The following is a 25,806-nucleotide window of genomic DNA, read 5'->3' as shown; positions in this document are numbered from 1 at the left end:
TAAAACCGCCAATTTGAATCTTGGGGTTAAGCCAAATGGATTGATTTGTTGACTTGCTGATAGGAATAGCAGTTAAATTATTAACAAATCGTAAGGTTTTCCAAGTGTCCATCAAAATTCTATTTTCCTTATATAATCTGGGCATTTTGATACTAAGAACATGACAAAGATGTAAAGGAAACATGAGTCGCCATTCCAAATATAACCAATCAGGAGTGTACTCTATGAGCTCCGGGAGGACCCAATACATACCTTGCCGTAAAATATAGGCCTGATGATACCTATAGAAATTTGGAAAATTTACCCCACCCTCCTTGTTTTAAATTCTTTATTCATTTTTTGTGTTACAACAAGTGTTACAAATAAACTCAATAGGAACTTAAATACACACTTGACTAACTCATATATTAATATCAAGTTTATCATTAATATAATAATCCCCTATCCCACCCTCCTTCCCAACCAATAATACATAAATCAATTTTATTGTATATTCTTTAAATATTAATTTAGTATATAATAATCAAAATTGAAAAACCCACCCCATTTCCCTCTTTACAATTTTCTTATCATGGGAAAAGTTCATTAGAGAAATCATGTTAACGGTCTTTAGATGTTTCCAGTGTTATTTATGGGAAAAATTATCCTTCATTACAAAAATTGGTTAATGGTCCCCATATTTTTTTAAATTTATTCATGTATCCTTTGTGTGTTGCAATAGCAAGTTCCATTTTATATATGTGGCATACCGAATTCCACCAGAACATATAGTTCAATCTATCATGTTGTTTCCAATTGAATGTAATTTGTTGTATTGCAATTCCAGTTAAAATAAATAAAAGTTTGTTATTACTGGATGAAATTTGGCTTTTTGCTCTCATAGTTGTTCCAAATAATATAGTATCATATGTCAAGGCTACTGGATTTTCTAACATTCTGTTAATTTGGGGCCAAATTGATTTCCAGAATGATAGGATAAATGGACAAAAGAATAAAAGATGATCTAGTGTCCCAATTTCAATATGACAGTGCCAGCATCTATTAGATCTTGAACTATCTATTTTTTGTAAACGAGTAGGGGTCCAAAAAGCTCTATGAAGAAGAAAAAACCAAGTTTGTCTCATAGATGCTGACACCGTACATTTTAGCCTCCAAGACCAAAGTCGTGGCCATTGAGATGCACTAATTTGGTGTTTTATCTCAATGCTCCAAATGTCTCTAAGACCATTTTTTGGTTTTTTATTTATATATCCGGATATTAATTTATACCACTGTGCGGCTTTGTGACCTATTGAGTCCATCTGGAAACATAAGAATTCCAAACTGTGATATTTAGCGAGATCTTTCCATTCAGGGAACCCTTTCTGAATAGATTGCTTCAATTGCAACCATTTAAAATATTGTGTTTTATTGAGACCAAATTTTTGTTGCAATTGTGAAAACTCCAGCAATTTATCATTTTTAATTACATCATCCAAAGTGCGAATGCCTGCTATCATCCAATGTTTCCAGATGACTTTAAAACCGCCAATTTTGATCTTGGGGTTTAGCCATATAGTTTGGTTGGTTGATTTGCTAATTGGAATTTGAGTAAGATTACTTATGTATTTTAGAGTTTTCCAGGTATCCATAAATATTTTATGATCTTTGTATAACCTTGGCATTTTGATACTAATTACATGATTAAGACGTAATGGAAACATAAGCCTCCATTCTAGCCAAAACCAGTCTGGAATATTATCTGTGGGTTCTGGGAGGATCCAATACATACCATGACGTAAGATATAGGCTTGATGATACCTATAAAAGTTGGGAAAATTTACCCCTCCCTCCTTAATTGGTCTTTGTAATGACGCTAAAGCAATTCTTGGTTTTTTATTAAGCCATATAAATTTTGTCAAAGTCCTATTTATTTTTGTATAAAACGAATCTTGAAAGAAAACTGGTATCATCCCCATTTGGTAACATACTACCGGTAAAATCATCATTTTTACAGTTTGTACTCTTCCCCACCAAGATAAGTGCAAAGGATTCCATTGCTCACACATTTCTATTACTTTTTGTAATAAGCATTTTTCATTAATTTTCATTGTTTCATCTACTGTTTTTGTTATCAAAATTCCAAGGTATTTAATATATTCTTCCTTCCAAACAAAAGGGAATGTATCAAATAAACCTTTTGTACAATGTATATTTAGTGGAAGAATTTCTGATTTATTCCAATTAATTTTATATCCTGAAAATTTTCCAAATTTCTCAATCAATTCAAGTAGATGTGGAATGGTGGATTCTGGATTTTTCAGATATAGTAATAAATCATCTGCGTAAGCAGATATCTTATATTCTTTATCTGAATGAGGTATACCCTGTATCTCCTTAGCTTGTTGGATAGCTAATATTAAGGGTTCTAAAACAATATCAAACAGCAAAGGGGATAAGGGACATCCTTGTCTAACTCCTCTCTGTAGATTAAATTTTTCTGAAAACGTATTATTAATATATAGTCTAGCAGAAGGGGAGCTATACATTGTTTGTATCATTTGTATAAATCCAGGACCTATACCAAACCATTCCATTGCTTGATACATAAAAGGCCATTCTACTCTATCAAAGGCCTTTTCTGCATCTAATGAAATTGCAAAAGTAGGTTCATTCATTTTCTTTGTTAAATATAACATATGGAATGTTAATCTGGTATTGTGAGATGAATGTCTTTGAGCAACGAATCCTGTTTGATGCATACCTATTATATGGGGGAGAGCTTTAGCTAATCTTAGCGCAAGTATTTTTGCTAATAATTTTCCATCTACATTTATTAAAGATATTGGTCTATAGTTTGATACCAAAGTGGGATCTTTATTGGACTTTGGCAAAACAATAGTCAAAGATTCTGCTATAGTGCCTTTAATACAACCTTTATTGAGTTGATATTGATAGAGATTTAATAAATAGGGTAATAAAAAGTTTTGAAATGTTTTATAAAATTCCACTGTATATCCATCACCACCTGGAGCGGATCCAACTCTAAGGGACTTCAAAGCTGTTCCTAATTCTTTTAGTGATATTGGTTCTTCCAAACTTCGTTTTATATGTTCAGGAATTTTTGGACCCTCTAACATTTTTAAAAATTCAAAACCATCTTTTTCTTTATTTGGATAATTTTCAGAAGAATAAAGAGATTTATAGAATTTTAAGAATTGTTTTAATATAGGTTCAATTTGTGTATATGTATTTCCATTTTCATCTTTTATTGCTATTAATTTTGTTTTTCTTTTTTTCGCTTTAAGATAGTTTGCCAATATTCTTCCTGATTTGTTTGAATTACCATAGTACAATGTTTGTTGAGAAAATAAATCTTTCCTAATCATCTTAGATGAGATCTCATTATATTTACCTTTTAATTTTAATAATTCTTGTTGAATAGAATATTCCCATTTTTCTATAAGTTTTGATTCTAAATTTTTTATCTCTTTTTCTAAGATTAAAAATTGTTTTTTAATTTGTTTTTTTAGAAAAGCCGAATAAGAAATTATTTGTCCTCTAATGGTTGCCTTAAAGGCATCCCATAAAGTTTCTCTGTTAATATCATCATTATCATTTATTTGAAAAAATTCTTTCATTTTTGTTAGAAGATTTTCACAAAAATTTTTGTCAACCAACATTGTATTATCTATTTTCCAAATTGGTCTGTTATTATTTTGATCTGTAGTTTTAATTTTGATCCACACTCCACCATGATCAGATAGAATAATTGGATCAATGGCTGCTTGTGTCACTTGATGTGCAAGATGTTTTGAAGTAAAGATATAATCTATTCTTGAAAAAGAATTGTGAACATGAGAACAGAAAGAAAATTCCCGACCATCAAAATGAAGTATTCTCCATATATCTATTAAATCGCAAGATTGAATCAAATTATCTAGTCCCATAGATTTCATAACTCTACCTGGGTTTTTATCTAATAAAGGATCTATTACAGCGTTGAAGTCCCCTGCTACTATAAGATTTGAAGTAGCCAGTGGTATGATCAGTTGTTGAAGAGTTTTAAAGAATTCGTTTTGGTTCGAATTAGGGGCGTATATATTGATTAACGTCATGGTAGTATTTCCCATATTCATTTCCACCATTATCCATCTTCCATGAATATCTGAAGCTTTTAGTTTAAATGAAGCAGAGCATTTTTTGTTAATTAAAATAGCAACACCTGCCTTTTTCCCTATAGCTGGTGAGAAAAAACACTGTTTGACCCAGCCTCCTTCTAGCTTTTTAGATTCTATATGTGAGAGGTGGGTCTCTTGTATAAGGCATATATCAGCATCTTGCCTTTTTAAAAATGATAGTGCTTTTTTCCTTTTTATCATATGATTTAGACCGTTAACATTTAAAGACATAATTTTAATATCCATTTATTTTTAAATTTTCAGGTATTAAATTATGTATATTTTCCCAATGTTTTAAGTATTTCATTTCTCTTTTTTCCTTTATTCCCATGATTTCCTTATATATTTCCCTTTTATTCCCTCCCATCCCTCTTATCCCTCCCTTCCCCCCCTTATTAATTACGAAAACTTGGATACGCAGGTTGAGGTTAGATTTAGATAACTCCCACAAGCTATTAATAATTATCTAAAGTACTACCATTTTTTCCCCTATTTTTGTATATTTTCTTTTATTTTATTATTAATTATAAGAATAAGTAAAAAGTTTTTCATTCTTATGTATTGAAAGATTATTTTCTGTATTTGTATATCTTTAAATCCATAAGAATGATTATATTAAATCAATTATATCTAATAACATTTCAATTACTATTCATTTCTTTTCAGGTGGTATATTATTTTTATTTTAAAAAGCTTTCCAATTTAGCCTCTTTCCTCAGAACTGTAACAAGAGTTTACAGCACAGGAATCCACTCATCTCTTATATTCATTATTTTCTTATGATTCACGAGAGAATTGTCAATTAAGAGGAGCTAACATTCCCATCAGTGTTCTTGTAAGTTTTGTCTCATTAGCATACTCTCTAGACATCTATGATTTTAAAGTATCTGAGGCCTGTGCAGACAAGAGTGAAGTCCTGTGCCAAAAACTCTCCTTTTATCTCCCATAGAAGATTCCCAGGTTGAACTATTGTGGATACTAAATTAAACTTAATAAATAAAAGAACATAAAATTTGCGTTTCAGATTTATTCTTTTCATATATTTCGTATTGAAATGCATTTTAATGTATCTGAAACGCAAATTTAAACCTGAAGTACCACCTTCAACCGGAAATACAACAAACCAATCACTTCATCTTTTTTTTTTTTTTTTTTTTTTTTTTTATTTTTTTTTATAATATTCTTTGTGATTGAAGGATGATTTTCTTTCTCACTATTACTCCGCTTTCAAAATTTCGGATTCAATCAGTACATTTTTAAGTTTGTTGAAGAAACTTTCTTCGTCATCATTTGAGTTCGGAGATGTGTTTCAAATCATTTACGTTCCTGCCATTCAGTTTATTCTATTTATTCTGAATAGAATTTTTATATTTTTCAGTTTTCTTGTTTTCTATGTAGAATGTTGCAAGTTGTTTAAGTCTTTAATTTGATCCTTGTGTGTTCTTTTTCCATTGCTTTCCGTTTTGATCTATCTTTAACCGTCAATAGACTTTAGTATGAACCCATTAATTGTTTTTTAGATTGTCATAGGTTGCTCCAGTTGATTTATAAATTCCTGTAGTTTTTCTGGATCTGTGAAGTTTTGCGTTTTGTTAGCAACGGTAACCTTCATAATTGCCGGGTACAGGAGCCCAAATCTAGCTCCTAGAGATCTTAGTTGTGGTCTCATGTCTAAGAATAGTTTTCTTCTTTTTGCTGTTTCTTTTGCAAAGTCCGGAACAATGTATATTTTTGAATCTTGGCATTTAAGATTTTTGATTTCCTTGGCTAATTGGCATATTTCAATTGCTTGTTGGTGTCTTAAAAGTTTGAAAATTAAAGTTCTTGGACCTGTTTGAGTGTTATTTCTTTGTGTTGGAATCCTATGGGCTCTTTCAATTTCCAGTTCCGTTTTAAATTTCAATGGTAGTATTTTAGGTAGAAATTTTTCAAGAAATGCAATCGGATCATTCTTTTCCACTCCTTCAGGTAATCCGATTATTCTTAAATTATTCCGTCTTTCACGATTCCGGCTGTCTTCAAGATTTTTTTTTATCTCTGTTATTTCTTTCCATATGATTTTGCTGTGATTCATGTCTGTATTTAATTGTTCTGTAATATCTTCTAATGTTGAAATTCTATTCTCTGTAATGTCCACTCTTTTAGTTAGGATTGCAGCATCTTCCATTGCTTTTTGTAGTTTTTTGTTACTATCTAAGACAATTTCTTTTATTTGTCTTAGTTCTTCCATAACATCCAGATTTTTTTCTGTTGGTAATGGGATTTTAGAGGGTGTACCTGGCTCAGGTTTCGACCTCTTATTGCTTCCTGATGTTCCAGCTCCTAAGTCAGCTTTATTTTGTTTAGTTGAAGTCATATTTCAATATATATTTTAGTTTTTTTTAAAATATTTAGTAGTAATTCTTTTTAATATATTTTTAATATATTTGCTTATAAGGAGCTATTCGTTTATCCAACCATTCGACAAAGCCACGCCCCCTTTTTTTTTTTTTTCCAGTATTCTTAAAGCAACTGTAAGTTATTTGTCTTAGGCTCTATTGCAGACTCTTGTTGGCATCTAGCCTGAAAAAATTTTGCAGCCTTCTTGTTCTAGCTCTCCTCTTACAAGCCCAATCGCAGCTTTTGCCGAGGAGAGCAATATTCCATCCAATATGTTTACTTTAATCTTTCAATGTGCATGTATATGTATTTCAGTGTCTCTCAACTGTCTCAACTGTCTCAACTGTCTCAATGTCACTTTTCTTCAGGTCAAAGAAATTACCAATCCTTTTATTTGACCTTCCTCAGAGCCCAAAAACCTATAGTCTCTTATATCTGAATCTCTTGAATTATAGTAGGAGAGATTAACAATTATAGTGATCTTTCATAGTTTATTTTTGAAGTTGGCAGCAAGGAAATAGTTAAAAAAAAAAAAAAAAAAAAAAACGTTGCCAAGTAGCTTTTACTGCAGATCTCTCCTCATTTCCAGCAGAGGACAGCTATTTCAAAGCCCATTCCCTGATTTAAACAGGCATCAGGCATTTCAAAAAACTAATCCTTGTCATTAGGCAGACCCAGACTTTGTAAAAATTTCTTTTTTTTTTTCCGATCCAAGATGGCCGCGGTCGTGGTGCACCGAGCAACTGCCTGTTAACCCCCACCTTCGGAAAATCTTTCCTCTTGCTCTCTGCCAGAGATCGTGCTAAAGAGGAGGGGAAGGAAAGCCTCCTTGGCCTCACGGCGTCCCGGACCAGCCCACCCTGGTAACGTTTAATAGTAAAACTTGTTGCCTCTGCCAGGGGGACCCAATCTTGCCGGTTCTGCCTGGGGGACCCGATTTTGCTGTTTTTGCCAGCGGAGACCCGATCTTACCGGCTCTGTCAGCAGGGATCTGATCTTGCCTTTGTCAGCGGGACCCGATCTTGCCGGCTCTGCCTGGGGGACCCGATTTTGTTATTTTTGCCAGCGGAGACCCGATCTTACCGGCTCTGTCAGCAGGGACCCGATTTTGCTATTTTTGCCGTTGAGACGGATTCAGCCCTTCACACCTCTTTTCTCATATATCAAATGAAAACGGCACCTCTTTCTCCCGATTTCCCCTTCAATTTTTCTCTCCCATCTAATCAAAGAGGTAAACTCAATTTGTTATACCATTAATAACGTTTTTTTTTGTAGTTTTCTGAAATTTAAGCTTGTTTATACAGGAGCTCTTTCTTCATCCAACCGTCATCGTTCGCGTCCAAGCCACGCCCCTCTACCCCACCCTCCTTAATTGGCTTTTGTAAAGATACTAGAGCAATTCTGGGAGTTTTACCTAGCCAAACAAATTTAGTAAGTAATGAATTCAATTTTTTATAAAAAGATCCCTGAAAAAACACTGGTATCATTCCCATTTGATAACAAACCACAGGCAACATCATCATTTTAACCGTTTGAACTCTCCCCTACCAAGACAAATGTAACGGATTCCACTGTTCACATAATTCTGCTACTCAAGTATAGCATTAATCTGTCCCCATATTGACTTCCAAAAATTGAGTATCAAAGGACAGTAGAGCAGCAGATGATCCAGTGTCCCTATATCAAGATGACAGTGCCAGCATCTATTAGATTTAGAACTGTCTAACTTTTGTAAGCAAACAAGGGTCCAAAAAGTTCTATGTAACAAGAAACACCATGTTTGTCTTATAGATGCTGACGCTGTACATCTCATCCTCCAAGTCCAAATTCATGGCCATTGAGTAGCAGAAATTTGCTGCTTTATCTCAATACTCCAAATGTCTCTAAAACTATTTTTTGGCTATGTGATCTTTATTATAGAAAATAAAATTAGTTTCCACTATCTTGCCTGGCACTGAAGTCAGGCTTACCGGTCTATAATTTTCTAGGCCACCCCTTCTTCAAGCCAAGTACCCCATAAGCCTAACAAATACCAACTGAGTACCCCCGCCCAAGCTCCGCTCCTGACTCCACCCCCCATAATAGTACTAATTGTAATGCAATGTCTTCCATCCATTTTTCATATGCACACTATATAATCTTATTAATACATAAGGGTAGCCACAAAATTTAAAAAACATAAAGCACACTACATAGAAAAAATGTTACCATATATATTTGAATATAAGTCGAGACCCCCCATTTCCCCCCCAAAGGAGGGGGAAAAAAATAAATTAAAAAAAAAAAAAAATGGTTGACTCGAATATAAGTCGGGGGCTTAATATTCAAGTGCCATGCCCTGCCAGGATCTGCACCCAGTGTCCCCTCCCTCAAGCCTTCCCCTGCCAGGTTCTGCACCCAGCCCCCTTCCCCTCTGCACTCAGTCCCATTTCCTACCAGGATCTGAACCAAGCCCCCTTCCCTGCCAGGCTCTATACCATGTCCCCCCCTCCCAGGCTCTGCACCCTGTCCCAACTTCCTTCCCTGTACCCTCTTCCCACTAAAAAGAGCCAACCACATCAATGATGTCACAATCGTTTGATTGTCTCATTCTTCCCTCTGCCCTCCAACCCAGCCAGCAGATTAACCCTTACCCTTAACTGAAACCATCTGGTGGTAGGCTGGGACAGGAGGGATCCCTCCCGTCTCCTGCCCTGGCTGACACTAATAATTACCACCCTCCTTCCTTCACGTACCTGTTTCCTGGTGGTCCAGCGGTGTATCCCTCCTGCTGATTGCGAAGCTAGTAGCCAGCGGCGCACCTGGGCAGGCACGCAGGAGCTTTTCGTGCTCCCAGGCAGCCCTGCACTGTGATAAGGTCGATCCTGCATGCCGACCTGAGTGCACCGCTGGCTACTAGCTTCACAATCGGCATGAGGGATACACCGCTGGACCACCAGGGAACAGGTACGCGAGGGAGGGTGGTAATTATTAGTGTCGGCCGGGGCAGGAGACAGGAGGGATCCCTCCTGTCCCAGCCTAAGGCAGGCCTGCAGGAAGTCCGGGAGGGTTTCGAGTGGTCAATGGGGGATGACCCAAATACAGGACGAGACCTCCATTTTGGGGCCTTTTTATGGCCCCAAAATCTCATCCTATATTCAAGTATATATGGTAATTATCATTATATTTGGGGGGGTTCCCTTGAGGTCAAATTAGATGACTTAAAAATAAGCAATTTCACCTCAGTAGACAAATATAGTGCCAAAAATAGACATCAGATATAAATTCTCAAAACTGACACATTTCGATCACTAAATTGAAAATAAAATCATATATATATATGTAATCACATGTGTAAGAATAGGGTTGGGAAGGAGGGATTTATTTTTAATTTTGAAATTACTAAGAATAGATACTCAAATGATATTGTATAAGTTAACTGTTATTTTCTGTTGCACTTGTTAGATGAAAAAATGAATAAAGAATATTTAAAAAAAAAAAAAAGAAAGAAAGAAAAGAAAATCATTTTTCCTACCTTTGTTGTGTGGTGATTTCATTAATCTCTGGTTGCACTTATTTCTTCTGACTGTGCATCCAATATTTTTATTTCTTTCTCCTGCACATTTCCTCTCCTCCGGACCTTTCCCTTCCCCAACCAACATCTCTCTCTGTCCCTCCATGAGTCCATCTTTTCTTCCTCTCTCCTCCACCCCCCCATTGGCAACATGTCTCTCTCTCTCCTTCTCTCATTCCCTCCCTTACTGCAAAGGTAGTGGGGAGAGAGATCCAGGATGCATCTCTCCCACATCCTCTACTGCCACATTCAACATTTCTCCCTCCTTTCCACCAGTCCAACATCTTTCTCTCTGCCTCCTGCAGGCTTCCCCCCTCCAGTCCTCATTCCCTCCCCATCTCTCTCTCTCCCTGCATGAGTTCAACTTTTTACTCTCTGCCCTCTCCCACTTCCCCTGACATTTCTCCTTCCCTTCTTTCTGCCCTCCCCATCCATCTCTCACTCTTTCTCTCTCTCTCTGAGTCCAACACTTTCTGCCTTCTGCACGTTTCCTCTCCTCCGGACTTTATTCTCTTCCCCAACCAACATCTCTCTCTGTCCCTCCAATGAGTCCATCTATCTTGAGAGATCCAGGCATTTCTCCCACCCCCTCTACTGCCACATCCAACATTTCTCTCTCTCATCCCCCAGATCATGTGCAGCATTTTTCACCACTGCCCACCAGCTCCATGCCTATTTCTCTTTCTATCACCCCTCTACAGCACCATGCCACATTTTTCCCTCCACCATTATGCCCAACATATCTCCCCATCATCCCCTTCAATCTGTCCCTCTGTTCCCTCTCCACCATCATATCCAACATTTCTCCATCATCCTTCTCTCCCCATCTCTACCTCTCTCCTTTTTCTTTCTATGCCCAATTTTCCTTCCATTCCCTCTCACCCACTCTGATGCCCAACAGTTCTCTTTCTATTCCCTCCCTCCTGTCCCAAGTTAGTGCCCCCTTCCTCCCTTCCTTCTGTGTTCCATGTTCATGCCCCCTCCCCCTCTTCCAGCCGTTGTCCAAGAATCGTACCCCCTCCAATGTCCCAAATTGCTCCTTCTCCCTCCCCCCTCTTTTATCCTTTTGTCCTATTACTTGTTCGAACTGCACTGCTCCTTGTTCGGGGACGCACAGCAGGCAGCGATTTACATGCTTCACGTGGCTGACCCACAAGCCTTACCTCCGACGTCAGTCCTGATGTTGGAGAGGTTTCTGGATCAGCTATGTGCAGCGTATGAACCGCTACCTGCTGCGTGCCCCCCCAAGCTGCTGAAGGCAGAATGAGCAAGGAGGTAACAAGGGACACCCTCCCACCCTCCCCACTGACCTGGAAGGCTTTCCTTTAATGTCAGAGGGAAACCCTGTTGGTCGGCTTCAGGAGGGAGAAGCAGGGAACTCTGGCAACGGGTGGGGCAGGAAACAAGGAGGGATTGGTTTTGATGGATGGGCAGGGAGGGATCTCTGGCAGTAGCTTCAGCAGATGGGACAGCTGCAAGGCGGGATCCCCGGTGGTGGTTGCGGCTTTGACAAGGCTGCATACCCCCAACAAGTGGTCCACATACCCCTGAGGGTACACGTACTGCATGTTGAGAAACACTGGTCTAGAATGCCCTAAGATTCTGTTTATAAATCTTTATTCATTTTCTTATGTTACAACAAGTGTTTCAAATAAATTCATTAGAAACTTGAATATACACACTTGATTAACTCACAGATTAATATCAATTTTAACATTTCTTTAGAAAATCAATATTAAATATAGTTATAATAATATGCAAGAAATTTAAATTTATATAATTATTATTGAATATAATAATCCCCACCCCTCCCTCCCTCCCTTCCAATCAATAATACATAGATTCAGCTTTATTGAGAAAAAATTCATTCAAATATTGATATAGTATGTAATACTTAGAAATAAAATCCCACCCCATTTCCTTCTAATCAAATATCTTATCTTGGGAAAAGTTAATTATTCATTACAAAAATTTGTTAACGGTCCCCAGATTTTTTGAAATTTGCTTATATAGCCTTTTTGTGTTGCAATGGTGAGCTCCATTTTGTAAATATGGCATACAGTATTCCACCAGAAAATGTAGTTTAATCTGTCATGTCTTTTCCAATTGAATGTGATTTGTTGTATTGCTATTCCAGTTAAAATAAATAAAAGTTTGTTATTACTTGATGATATTTGACTTCTTGCTCTCATAGTTGTTCCAAATACAGTGGTGCCTCGCATAACGGACGCCTCGCACAGCGAACGCTGCGCACAACGAACTTCAGGTCTTGCTTCCCACAACGAACTTCGCTTCACACAACGAAGTCGCCCGAGCTGCATCCTTAACTGCCCTCACTCCGCCTGGCTCCCTGTGCAGTGGCGCTACATATTTTAAACCCCCCTGCCGCCGCTGCTGCATATTTTTAAGCCTCTGCCGCCACCGCATATTTTTAAACCTCCCCCCGCCGCCACATATTTTTTTAAAAAAGCCACCACTGCTGCAACTTTAATCTCACCCGCTCACTCATAACTGGTGGTCTAGCAAATTTCCCAGCCAGAAGCGCAGAGATCAAGAGCAAGCCTTCTGTGCTACTGCCTGGGCCTGCGCTGATCTCTGAATGGCTGCAGTCAGCTCTCGCGGGACTCACAAGAACTAACTGCAGCCATTCGGAGATCGGCATGGGCCCACACAGGCGTGCAGAGGAATTGCTCCTGATCTCTGCGCTTCTGGCCTGTACGCCACTGGCTGGGAAAGATGGGAGAAATTAAAAAAGGTACCGAGGGGGGATGATTAAAAAGGTACTGGGGAGTATGTGGGGGGTGATTATAATACACAGCAAGGATCAACAAAACCCCTGTCTCCCCTCCCCTTCACATATATCCCCTCTACTATCAAGAAAATTGAATAAGCCAAATTATTATAGAATGCTACACAGAAATATCATGCTAACAGAATACCACAGTCACACATAGCAGGAATAGGGTTAGGGTAGTGCAACTAGGGCAACTGTTCCCCCTGGTCAAAGAGAGCCGTAAGCCTCTGCCTGGACTTTGCAGTCCCCAGTTGTGTCTAACACCAGCTCTAACAAGATAAATTTATCTTTTTTTATGTCATCTTAGCATATTTTATGCTACAGAACAAATTATTTTTTTTAACATGTATTGTTATGGGAAAACGCGTTTCACATAACGAACTTTTCGCATAACAAACTTGCTCCTGGAACCAATTAAGTTCGTTGTGTGAGGCACCACTGTAATATAGTATCATATGTCAAGGCTACCGGATTTTCTAACATCCTATTAATTTGGGGCCAAATTGATTTCCAGAATGATATGATAAATGGACAGAAGAATAAAAGATGGTCTAATGTCCCAATTTCGACGTGACAATGCCAGCATCTATTAGATCTAGAGCTATCCAATTTTTGTAAACGAACAGGGGTCCAAAAAGCTCTATGTAAAAGAAAAAACCAAGTTTGTCTCATAGATGCTGACATCGTACACTTTAACCTCCAAGACCAAAGTCGTGGCCATTGAGATGCATTAATTTGATGTTTTATCTCAATGCTCCAAATGTCTCTTAGACCATTTTTTGGTTTTTTATTTATATATTTGGATATTAATTTATACCACTGTGCAGCTTCATGACCTGTTGAATTAATCTGGAAACACATGAATTCTAAACTATGATAATTAGAAAGATTTTTCCATTCAGGGAACCCTACCTGAATGGATTGCTTCAATTGCAACCATTTAAAATATTGTGTTTTATTAAGATCAAATTTATGTTGCAATTGTGAAAATTCCAGCATCTTACCATTTTTTATTATATCATCTAAAATTCGAATACCTGCTATAATCCAGTCTTTCCAGATTATTTTGAAACCGCCAATCTTGATCTTGGGGTTTAACCAAATCGTTTGAGTTGTTGATTTATTAATTGGAATAGGAGTTAGATTGCTGATATATCTTAAAGTTTTCCAGGTATCCATAAATATTTTATGTTCTTTGTATAGCCTTGGCATTTTGACACTAACTACATGACTAAGACGTAAAGGAAACATGAGTCTCCATTCTAGCCAGAACCAATCTGGAATATTATCAGTGGGCTCTGGGAGGATCCAATACATACCTTGACGTAAAATATAGACTTGATGATACCTATAAAAGTTGGGAAAATTTACCCCCCCCTCCGTAATTGGTTTTTGCAATGACACTAAAGCAATTCTGGGATTTTTCCCAAGCCAAATAAATTTTGTCAATATCTTATTTAATTTTGTATAAAAAGATTCTTGAAAGAAAACTGGTATCATTCCCATTTGGTAGCAAACTACAGGTAAGATCATCATTTTAACAGTTTGTACTCTTCCCCACCAAGATAAATGTAAAGGATTCCATTGTTCACACATCTCTGTCACTTTTTGTAATAAATATTTTTCATTAATTTTCATTGTATCATCCAAAGTTTTTGTAATCCAAATTCCAAGATATTTAATAGCATCCTCCTTCCAAACAAAAGAGAATGTATCAAATGCCCTAAGATTCTAATAAGGTAGCCCTCAGCTATAGGATTCTCCACATATGTGATTGATTCTTCCTTCTTTTTAACAGAGAAATAATTTTGTTTTATTTTGTGTGTGGTGTTGGTCAGGAGTGAATCCTGAGTACTGAAAATTGTTTGATGGCTTCTTGATTTTACCTACAGACAGGCTAATGAAAAACTTGGAACTAAGATTCGGCAGCAAAGTAGGCAAGTCGCACAACTTGTAGCTGAAAAAGAGTAAGTGTGCGAGTACTTTATTTTATGGTCTGATTTTCTTGAACAGGAGCTTGAATATTACTTTCTGTATAAAATGATATGATGGCTTACTGGATGGCATTTGTATCGTTTAAGGTTGAGCAAATATAACACTGAATCACATGGAGCACACCTTTTCTAAAATTCTGTCAATTTTGTAGTATCTGCCCTTTGTTTGCTATGGGACATTCCAGTGCAAAAAGCACATGAGTCCTGAAGCTGTGGTTAGAGGGAAGCAGAAGGTATCATCATTTTCAACTCCTCCCTGTATCACCAGACACTGCCCTTTCTCCTCAGTTTTTTCCTTCTACAAGCGAGGAGAAAGTGTTTTTTTTCTTCTGCTATGCTTTATATTTATTATTTGAAGCTTTGAGACCTGGGTCAGCTCTGCCTGGGAGAAGCTGTAGACTCGGGACTCTGGGCAGGCCACCCTTGCTGCAGGGCATCTGTTTGGCCACCCTGCCCTAACACTTAGATTGACTCAAGGTTCAGCCCCTGGGAATCGGCTCACCTGGTCTCGTTCGAAGCGCATGAGCACAGCCTGTTTTTCGACTCCATGCTAAGAATCATGTGGAGCCTAGAGGGGTAGAGGGTTTCAGGCTAGTTCAGCCTGATTAAAAGACAACCCAAAGATCCTTTTGCTTGTCTGAGGCAGAAAAAGCTTCCCACTCTCTAGTTACAGTGAAAATTGATGCAGGCACAGCACATGGTAGCACAGTGAGTATAGCCCGTAATTACTGTCTTTGAGAGACATCGGGGTGAAGTTGAATTGTGATTTTGAAAAATGTCTGGGGCTTCCTTGACAGTTCCCCCTTCCCTAAAATCCTGTTCTTTGTCAACTTCTCCAGACCAGTACAGGCTTCACTGATGGGTAATAGCTCATTACCCTGCAGAGGCGAGCCACGAAACTTGTCAGAGGTATGGAGAATTTGAGCTACAAAGAATGCCTCAGAAAACTGGGACTGTTCACCCTCGAAAAGAGAAGACTGTGAGGAGATTTGTTAGAGACTTTTAAAATATTAAAAGGATTTGATAAAATTGACCAGCATTACTGACATTTTCAGATGTGACACGGACAAGAGGTCATAGCCTGAAACTGAGCGGCAGCAGGTTCAGGACAAATGTCGGGAAGTTCTGTTTCACACAACGAGTGGTGGGTGCTTTAATGCTCTCCCAGAGGAGGTTGTGGTAGAGACTACTGTTCTGGGTTTCAAGCGCAAGTTGGATTCACACCTTCTTGCAAATCACATCGGGGGATACGGGAAATCCGGGTCTCCTAACTGGGCCTCCGCATGTGCGGATCGTCGGACTAGATGGACCTAGGTCTGATCCGGCGAAGGCGTTTCTTATGTTCTTATTATGACCAGCAGGTGGAGACTGAGACCATTCTGGTGCTGGACTATGCTTGAAGGGTCCTGGCGGGTCTCGTGCTGGGTCCCTCCCTCCCTAGGTCCCCCCTCCCCAAAATTTTTTGAGGTGCCTCAGCTGTAAGTCTTGCCACCAATACAGGCAAGGTATCTAGCTTTGAGAGTGTCTTGTTCTGTTAAAAAATCCTGAGGCAGTGTCGGTCAGAAGAGGTTCTTCAGTGCTGTATAATTGATTTTTATTTAACCGGCACTTTTTATTTCAGCTAGGTTGCGAAATTGCGCAATGAGCACTTTCACCAGGAGAAAGTGCTCCAGATGCAAGGCCTCTGCAAGCACTGTGCAGGCTGCCGCAAATGGGAAACCTCCGTCTGCATCAGGTGCCAGCGTCCAGGCTTCCCCTTTGTGAGTGCTTCACGAACCGGCAGCTGACAGCGAGGAAGCCCGGGCTTTCCTCGCCACCCACGCAGGGATTTCTCCAGCCGCCGATGGTCAGGGTAAAAAGGATTCACTTACCACCGAAGATGCTGGGGATTCCCTTTTTGCTGCTGCCGGCTTGCCTGCTTTAGCAGCTGTGACAGTTCAGGCTTCCCAGCCGCTATAGGCCTCAGAGGGGTCATTTTCGGCGGTAACCTCTTCGTTTTGGGCAGGACGCACCTCCATTTTGTCTGCAGCCTCAGGTGATCTTCCTCCTGTGTTGGAAAGACAGGGGCAGGTTTCTGGTGGGTCCTCTGCTGTGTGGTTTTTTTCCCCTGATTTGATTTTTGCTTTATGCAAGGCTTATTTTGAGGCGGCCGGGGATCTTACTTCTGCCCCGGGAGTCTCGAGTGGGGGGTTTTTCCCTACGTGTCCACTCCACTTCGGCCCCCTTCAGCGCCAGTCGCGTCCCCCCATCTCCCTCATCCAAGCGGACGCAGGTGACTTGGGACAAGGATTTTGGTTCTGAGGAGCGGTTTTCGGTGGATGAGGACCTGGACCTTCCGGGAGACTTCCAGGATCCTCTCGAGGGGACGAATGCTGGTAGCGGGACCTATGCAGCTCCATCGACTGGCAAGGATGCATCCGTGGTGCGCATTTTTCAGCGGGATGAGCTCCTGTAACTGATTCTGCAGGTCTACTCGGTGTTATGCTTCGAGGAGACCCCGCGTGTGGTGGACCCTTTGCTTCAGGAGATCCGCTCTGCATCCTGCTCTTTATCCATGCATCAGGATATTCGGGATAGTGTCCTGATTCAGTGGAAGACACCGGAGGCATCTTTTTATTTTGTGCACTCCATGGCTCGTCTGTATCCCATCCTGGAGGGGGATAAAGGATACCTTGAAGTCGCCAGTGGTGCACAAGTGATCTCAGCTATTGCCAAGCGGCATATGGTACCTGTAGAGGGCTGCTCAGCCATACAGGACTCAGAGCATAAGTTGGAGGCCCTTTTTAAGCAGAATTTTGATGCCTCTGCCTTAGGAGTTCAGGCAGCCATATGTGGTGGTCTTGTGACTCAGGCCGCGTTTCGGTGGGCCGAGCGTGTCCTTGACTGTGAATCTGATGACTGGTTCTTGGTGAATCAGGAGGTGGTGAAAATTGAGATGGCTGCCTCTTATCTCTCGGATGCCTTGTATGACTTGTTGTGGACATTAGCCAAGTTCATGTCTCATGGGGTGGTTGCGCGTTGTACCTTGTGGCTTTGTGCATGGGCGGCTGATGCAGCTTCTAAGACTAAATTGACAAAATTTCCCTTTAGTGGGTCTTTTTTGTTTGGAGAGGATTTGGACAAGTTAGTTCAGACCTTGACAGACTCTAAAGTGCCCCGCCTACCTGAAGACCATGCCCATCAGACAGTTTGGGGTGGCACTGCTCCGGGGGCATTTGCGTGAGTTCCGCAAATATCGCCCTGGTTGAGGAGCTGCTTCATTCCCAGGCTCTGAGTCATCCCAGGATCGCTTCTTTCAGTGCATGCAGTACTTTCGGGGGGGGGGGACGGACGACATAATTCCTCTGCCAGCCCCTCTGCCGCCCGCCCTGCCCAATGACTCCTTGCCTGCACCTCCCTTGATTCCGGTGGGAGCTTGACTGCAAGACTTTTACCAGGGGTTGACTGAGATCACGTCAGATCAGTAGGTTCTGGAGGTGATTCGGGACAGTTATGTGCTGGAGTTTTCCTGCTCGTTGCCAGATCGCTTTCTTGCTTCTCCTTGTCAAGCAGCATGGAAGAAGCGAGCTTTTCGCCAGATGCTTCACAGATTGCTAGATTTCAAATCAGTAGTGCCTGTGCTTCCATGGACATGGTTCGGTGAGCCCAGGCTCACATGTGCCCGCTTCAGCATATACTCTGTTTCGGCGGTGGTCGCCCCAGGTGTACTGAGAAGGAAGATGATGCTGGATGGAGTTCTATGGTCTGTGTCCAGTAAACGGCAAGATGGATCCCCTGGGGGTGGGGGGCTGTAGTTAGTTGTTATGGCAACTCCAGCCACTGGACAGTGTGGGGTAGTGTAACCGAGGCTGGACAGACTTTTACGGTCTCCATCCCATATGTGGCAAAAAGGATCAATAGCAATTATAAGTTTTTTATACCATGTTCAAATCATCTGAGTATAGGTCTTACCTATCTCTGGAGGACGGGACGGGACATCTTATACTGAAACTTAGCAAGTAAAATGAGTAATCATGGGTCTGTTGCCTTGAGAATGAATGTGATTGTTAAGCAGATTGTATGGACCATGCAGGTCTTTATCTGCTGACATTTACTATGTTACTGAGAAAAGTTAAAGCTGAAAGTCATAACATGGGTTTAGAACTGAGTTTAAATTAAAAAAAGATTATGAACATGGAAATTGATGAAGAGTTTGAGCTTGAAGGCAATAGAATAGAAGCTGTGAAGAGTTTTAATCTTTTGGGTTCTGGTAAAAAAGGAAGAAACTAGCAAGGCAGAAATACTCTACAGAATAGCAATCAGTTGCTCTATAATGAAGGCTCTTGATAAGGTATTTAAGGCAAAGAAATAAGTTAAAGATCAGACTGGTCCATGCACTAATTTTCTCAGTGGTCAATTACAGATGCAGAAGCTGGACATTACAGAAACAACACAGAAAAAAACATAAGAATTGCTGCTGCTGGGTCAGACCAGTGGTCCATCGTGCCCAGCAGTCTGCTCCCACAGCAGCCCTTAGGTCAAAGACCAGTGCCCTAACTGAGACTAGCCTTACCGGCATATGTTCTGGTTCAGCAGGAACTTGTCTAACTTTGTCTTGAATCTCTGGAGTGTGTTTTCCCCTATAATAGAACATAAGAATTGTCGCTGCTGGGTCAGACCAGTGGTCCATCATGCCCAGCAGTCTGCTCACACAGCGGTCCTCTGGTCAAAGACCAGCGCCCTAACTGAGACTAGCTCTACCAGCGAACGTTCTTGTTCAGCAGGAACTTGTCTAACTTTGTCTTGAATCCCTGGATGGTGTTTTCCCCTATGACAGATTCCGGAAGAGCATTCAAGTTTTCCACCACTCTCTGGGTGAAGAAGAATTTCCTTACGTTTGTACGGAATCTATCCCCTTTCAACTTTAGAGAGTGCCCTCTCGTTCTCCCTACCTTGGAGAGGGTGAACAATCTCTCTTTCTCTACTAAGTCAATTCCCTTCAATATCTTGAATGTTTCGATCATGTCCCCTCTCAGTCTCCTCCATTCGAGAGAGAAGAGGCCCAGTTTATCTAACATTTCGCTGTATGGCAGCTCCTCCAACCCCTAACAGCCTCCAGAAGAGCATTCCAGTTTTCTACCACTCTCTAGGTGAAGAAGAACTTCCTTATGTTTGTACGGAATCTTATCCCCTTTTAACTTTAGAGAGTGCCCTCTCGTTCTCTCTATCTTGGAGAGGGTGAACTACCTGTCTTTATCTACTACTCAGTGACATCCTACCTATTCTTACCCTGTAATTCGCTGATTGTACAGCTCTCTTCACTGTAAACCGCCTAGAAGTCGCAAGATTATGGCATTATAGAAAAAATTAAGTTATTATTATTATTAAGTCTATTCCCTTCATTATCTTGAACGTATCTATCATGTCCCCTCTCAGTCTCCTCTTTTCAAGGGAGAAAAGGCCCAGTTTCTCTAATCTCTCGCTGTACAGCAACTCCTCCAGCCCCTTAACCATTTTAGTCGCTCTTCTCTGGACCCTTTCGAGTAGTACTGTGTCCTTCTTCATGTACGGCGATCAGTGCTGGATGCAATATTCCAGGTGGGGGCATGTACAGTAGCATGATAACTTTTTCCTATCTGTTCATGATCCCCTTCTTAATCATTCCTAGCATTCTGTTCGCAGCCACCGCACGTGGACGGCTTCATCAACTTGTCGACCAGTACTCCGAAGTCTCTTTCCTGGTGGGTCTCTCCGAGTACTGCACCAGACATCCTTTATTCGTGTATAAGATTTTTGTTACTGACATGCATCACCTTACACTTATCCACGTTAAACCTCATTTGCCATGTCGCGGTCCATTTCTCGAACGTGTTTATGTCACGTTGCAGGTCTTCGCAATCCTTCTGTGTCTTCACTGCTCTGAATAACTTCGTATCGTCTGCAAATTTAATCACCTCGCTCGTACCAATTTTCAGGTCATTTATAAATATGTTGAAGAGCACAGGTCCAAGCACTGAACCCTGTGGCACTCCACTCGTGACGCTTTTCCAGTCCAAGTATAGTCCATTTACCTCCACTCTCTGTTTCCTATCCACCAACCGGTTTTTAATTTCACTCTCGATTCCATGGCTCGCAATTTTTTGAAGTAGTCGTTCATGCGGGACCTTGTCAAACGCCTTGTGAAAATCCAGATATACAATGTCGACCGGATCACCCTTATCTATCCACCTGTTTAATCCCTTGAAGAAGTACAGCAAGTTCGTCAAGCAAGATCTTCCCTTGCTGAAGCCATGCTGGCTGGTCCTCATCAGATTGTGTCCGTTAAGGTGATCAATGATGCGGTCCTTTATCAGCGCCTCTACCATTTTTCCCGGTACCAAGGTCGGACTCACCGGTCTATAGTTTCCCGGATCTCCCCTCAAATCTTTCTTGAAGATTGGCGTAACATTCGCCACTTTCCAGTCTTCCAGAATCCTTCCTGATTTGATCGACAGATTGGATATTAGTTGAAGCAGTTCAGCTATAGTCCCTTTCAGTTCCTTTCTTACCCTCGGATGGATGCCATCCGGTCCCAGGGATTTATCGTTTTTAAGCCTATCAATCTGCCTGCATACCTCTTCTAGATTGACCGTCAACCCTGTCAGTTTCCCATCTTCGTTTCCTGCATATAGCCTGTTGGCTTCTGGTATGTTGTGTATATCCTCTTGGGTAAATACAGACGCAAAAAATGTGTTCAGTTTGTCGGTGATGGCTTTGAACTCTAGTGCTGGAGAAGGATTCTATGTGTACCATGGACCGCCAGGAGAACTATGAAATGAATGTTGGATGAGATCAGACCAGATATGTCACTCGAAGCCCACATGATGAAGTTAGAACAATCTTATTCTAGTCATACTGTTAGAAGTGAGAGATCACTGGAGAAAGACATCATTTTGGGAAGATAGATGGAACTAGGTGAAGAGGGCAATCTGCAACTTGGTGGCTGGCCTTGTTGACAACTATGGGGCTGATGCTGGAGGACCTCATTGGACTTGCACTTGACTGACTTCTTTTTGGATCTTTAACTCATCGAGTCGCTGGGACTGAAACTTGAGTCGATGGCACCTAGCAACAACAACAAAAAATAAACTGTGGAGTCGAGGTACCTGATGTCACTGTTTATTGTAATGATCCTTCACAAATAATTTAGATGGTGCAAATGAAACAGTATCAATCCATGTAACACACATCAATGAATTGTGGTGCGGACCCAAAATGGTCCATGTTTTGGCTTTGAATGCCTTCTTCAAGGGTCTGAATGCTGATTACCACAAGACTTACTTATGCTCTAGGGCAATGTGTCTCAACTCAGTCCTGGAATATTTCCTTGCCAGTCAGGTTTTCAGGATATCCACAATGAATATGCATAAACGTGATTTGCATACACTGCCTCTATTATATACAAATTTATTTCATGCATATTCATTGTGGATATCATGAAAACCTGACTGGCAAGGGGATACTCCAGTACTGAGTTGAGACACAGTGCTCCAAGGCATACAATGGTGTGTGAATAGTCCAACAAACTCTATCGGTAAACAAGTCAACCCTTCCATTCAGCTTCCTCAGCTTTTGCCTTTCCCTTGGTATTCTGTGGAACTTAGGTTGTTGATTTTTGTTGTGGACCTAACTAACTCACTCCTCGTCTTATCATAGTTGCCCTTTTGAAAATTAAATACTGTAATAGTAGATTTGATGTTTAGTATCTTCACTCTTGTTATTATCTCAAATTTGATCATGTTGTAATAATAATAATAATTTTATTCTTATATACCGCCATAGCGAAAAAGTTCTAGGCGGTTCACAACAAGATGAGCTAATACATGGGATACAGATAAAATACAAATTAGAATAATGGACTTAAAAACAGATAAAGACAGAAAGCATTTACAATATAATGCAGAAAATACTGGCAGGCAGGGAAAGGAGTAACGCAAGCAAAAGAAAAATCCAACAGGAACTGCAGCAAAGCAAAAAACCCCAAAACAACTGCAGACTATGTACAAGATGCAGTTATGGTCACTCCGTTTTTTATCTCTTTTGTAATCCGCCTTGAACTGCAAGGTAATGGCGGAATAGAAATCTCTAATGTAATGTAATGTATTACAAGGTGGCCCCCAAACTGTTAACTTTATGTACCAAGGTATACTATACCATACGGATTCTTGTATCCCGCAAATGTCGACTAGGAATCATTGTGGCTTACATAATATTAGAAATGATACAGAGGTATAGACCACATACGTTATAACAGTGAAGTGAATAGATGTGTTTTCAGTGCCTTCCTGAATTGGAAGTATGTGGAAAGTAGTAAGGACTAGATCTAAAATAGATCCCCCTCTTGTCAGTTTCTGAATCAGCTGCTCCATGAAAGTCATTCCTTTCACCTGGGAACTTTACCTGCCTAGCATTTCCTGATGTGACATTTATCCAGTAAGCACTGAAGTCATTGATTTCACCCATTATTATAGTGTTGCCATATTTATTGGCTTCCGTTATTTCTGCTAAGATTTCATCTTCTGTCTGTGCATTCAAGCTTGGCGGATGGTACTAGAGCCCCACCAGTATTGTTTTCCCTTCACACAATTAGAATTCTGGGCAAAAAAATGGAATGCTTCCATATGATTAGGAATTTGCCCAAGATACGATTTTTACAACTTTAGTTCATGACTGCCAAAGCGCTATCCTCAAATGCAAGAGGGATCTTCAAAATGCTTCTGCACTTTTATTTTTTTTTTTTAACATCTCAAAAGCAAATGACGTCACTTTTCCACATAATCACCCTGTTGTTGCCTGACTGATTAGTCACATGACATTCTACAACACACCCTCCTACTGCTTCTTAAGCTGGGTTGTTTCTGCTAGAAGGTTATGTGTGGTACCGCTCCATTTTACATGACTAATAGATTTTTTTTTAGCATCGTATAAATAGAGTAGAAGATCTCATGCTCTGTTTACTTTTCCGTTAGTACAAAGCTGTAAAAGCAAGAAATTTCTTGACCATACTCTAGCATTCCAAGCAGCTTCCCATGAGAGAGAATATTGCTCGGAGCTTGTTCCTATAAACATTTTAGAACCCAATTGAAAACTCATCTTTTTTCAAAATACTTGGTCAAATAACTTTCCTGCCATCATCAAATTGTTTTTAGTTTATAATCTTTTGTAAACTGCGTAGAACTTATGGTTACGGGGTCAAGAAGTACAATGTTATGTTCTCCCACCCCAACTGTGTCCTTGTAAAACTGATTTTGGGTGTGGTTTTTGATGAAATTTGTCTGCTCATATTTGATGAAAATATCCTTTCCTATACTGCAGCACTTACAAGCTATCTATCTTTCCTCTCAAGTCACATGCAAGAAGTAACAGAGAGGCTTCAGCAGGAGAACCGGCGACTCAAGAATGAGGCAGGCAAGCACTGGATTGAGAGAGAACGGTGCAAGGTGAGACTGCAGACCTTCACTTTCTATTACATGGTTTGTTCTTGCTGTATTCACACCCTGTGCAATCAACCCATAAGTGTTACCATAGGTGGGCAGTTCTCAGTGTCAACAGATGAAAGCATGCTGCCAACTGAGAAGGTAATGAAAAAGAGGTTAGCTTTCTCTGTTTCAAAAACTACAAAAGAGAAAAACAAGCAGAAATATCTGGAAAAATCAAAAGAGACTGGTCGAGTAGTCAGGAAAGCAGATAGAAATAGAAGAAAAAAATAGCTGACAGTAAAATGTGGGGACAAGACATAAGATCTCCTGAGTGTTTACACTCTAGGATTAGTTTTACAGTACATCTGATAAGAAAACAGGCATTGCAGATGTTTAATTTTCAATCTAATTTCCATTTATTTTGGAAGATGTATTTGGTTTTCTGCTGCTGAATAGCAACAACAGATGTAACTTCCTGTTTTCTCACTACAGACTCTCCACTCCATTGAGCAGACAAATCTTACTCCATTGCCAGCTGAACTCCAGGATCAGAAGTGAGTCTTCTTCCTCGCTTCCCTTTCCAGGATGGTTTTTATTTATTTATATATTTTATTAGGTATTTATATACTGCCTATCAAGGTTATCTAAATGGTTTACAATCTGGTACTCAAGCATTTTCCCTCTCTGTCCCAGTGGGCTCACAATCTATCTAACTTACCTGGGGCAATGGAGGCTTGAGTGACATACCCAGGGTTTGAACCCACAACTTCAGGGTGCTGAGGCTGCAGCTCTAATCACTAGACCACAATTTTAACGAGAGTTTACAGATTTCTTTTCTAACCTCCATCCAACCATAGCCACTTCTAACTCCCCTATTATAGCCTAAGTACTGAAGCATTTTTCTTGGTTTCTTTACTTTTTTCATTTCAGTTTGAAGCTGACTCTGTTATCTGAAACACACAGGAGAGCCTTTGGGAGTGCCAATAGCCTGAGGAAAAGCAAGCCTCTTGCTACCAGTTGGAAGACGAGTTAGTACTTCATCCGCCAGCCCATGATCCTCCCTTGGCACGACACCTCACACTCACCATGTGCATTCGTTCTTCCTTGCCAGGAGGCCCAATCTCTCTAGGACAAAGCTGCAGCAGAGGGTGGATAATCTCCCCCCATATTTCCCTGGAGAAATGTCTCTCAAATGGAAGTGGTGAAGAAATTTTCAGAGGAATGCAGAAGGCTCTTTTTGTAAACATGGAATTTACCTTCAGCTTACAGTGCAGAATAATAATAATAATAACTTTATTCTTCTATACCGCCACAATCTTGCGACTTCTAGGCGGTTTATAGTCAAGAAAGCTGGACATTCAGCGAGTTACAATATGCAGATAGTCAGAGGAAATACAGAGTACAGAAACTTTAAGAAAGCGAAAAATAAAATATACAGTTTGTTAAGAAATTTCTGAGAGGACCTGTTTGAGAGAGGTCGTGAATTACA

At 40.2% G+C, this 25,806-nt stretch overlaps 1 protein-coding gene across 2 annotated transcripts in view; it reads left to right on the top strand.

The window, feature by feature from the left end:
• Nucleotides 1-25,584, top strand: part of PMFBP1 (polyamine modulated factor 1 binding protein 1) — a 561,980-nt gene extending 536,396 nt beyond the window's left edge. For both annotated transcript variants that reach the window (XM_033943674.1, XM_033943673.1), the window contains 4 exons: nt 14,779-14,853; nt 24,245-24,338; nt 24,810-24,871; nt 25,248-25,584. In XM_033943674.1, the coding sequence (XP_033799565.1) occupies nt 14,779-14,853; nt 24,245-24,338; nt 24,810-24,871; nt 25,248-25,350 (334 nt within the window). In that variant the 3' untranslated portion in view covers nt 25,351-25,584. The remainder of the gene's footprint in view (nt 1-14,778; nt 14,854-24,244; nt 24,339-24,809; nt 24,872-25,247) is intronic.
• Nucleotides 25,585-25,806: the final 222 nt, after the last annotated feature.

This window comes from Geotrypetes seraphini, chromosome 4 (genome assembly GCF_902459505.1).
Source record: "Geotrypetes seraphini chromosome 4, aGeoSer1.1, whole genome shotgun sequence".
Taxonomy (NCBI): domain Eukaryota; kingdom Metazoa; phylum Chordata; class Amphibia; order Gymnophiona; family Dermophiidae; genus Geotrypetes; species Geotrypetes seraphini.
The sequence above is the reverse complement of the archived record's forward strand: the minus strand, read 5'-3'. Positions and strand labels throughout refer to the sequence as shown.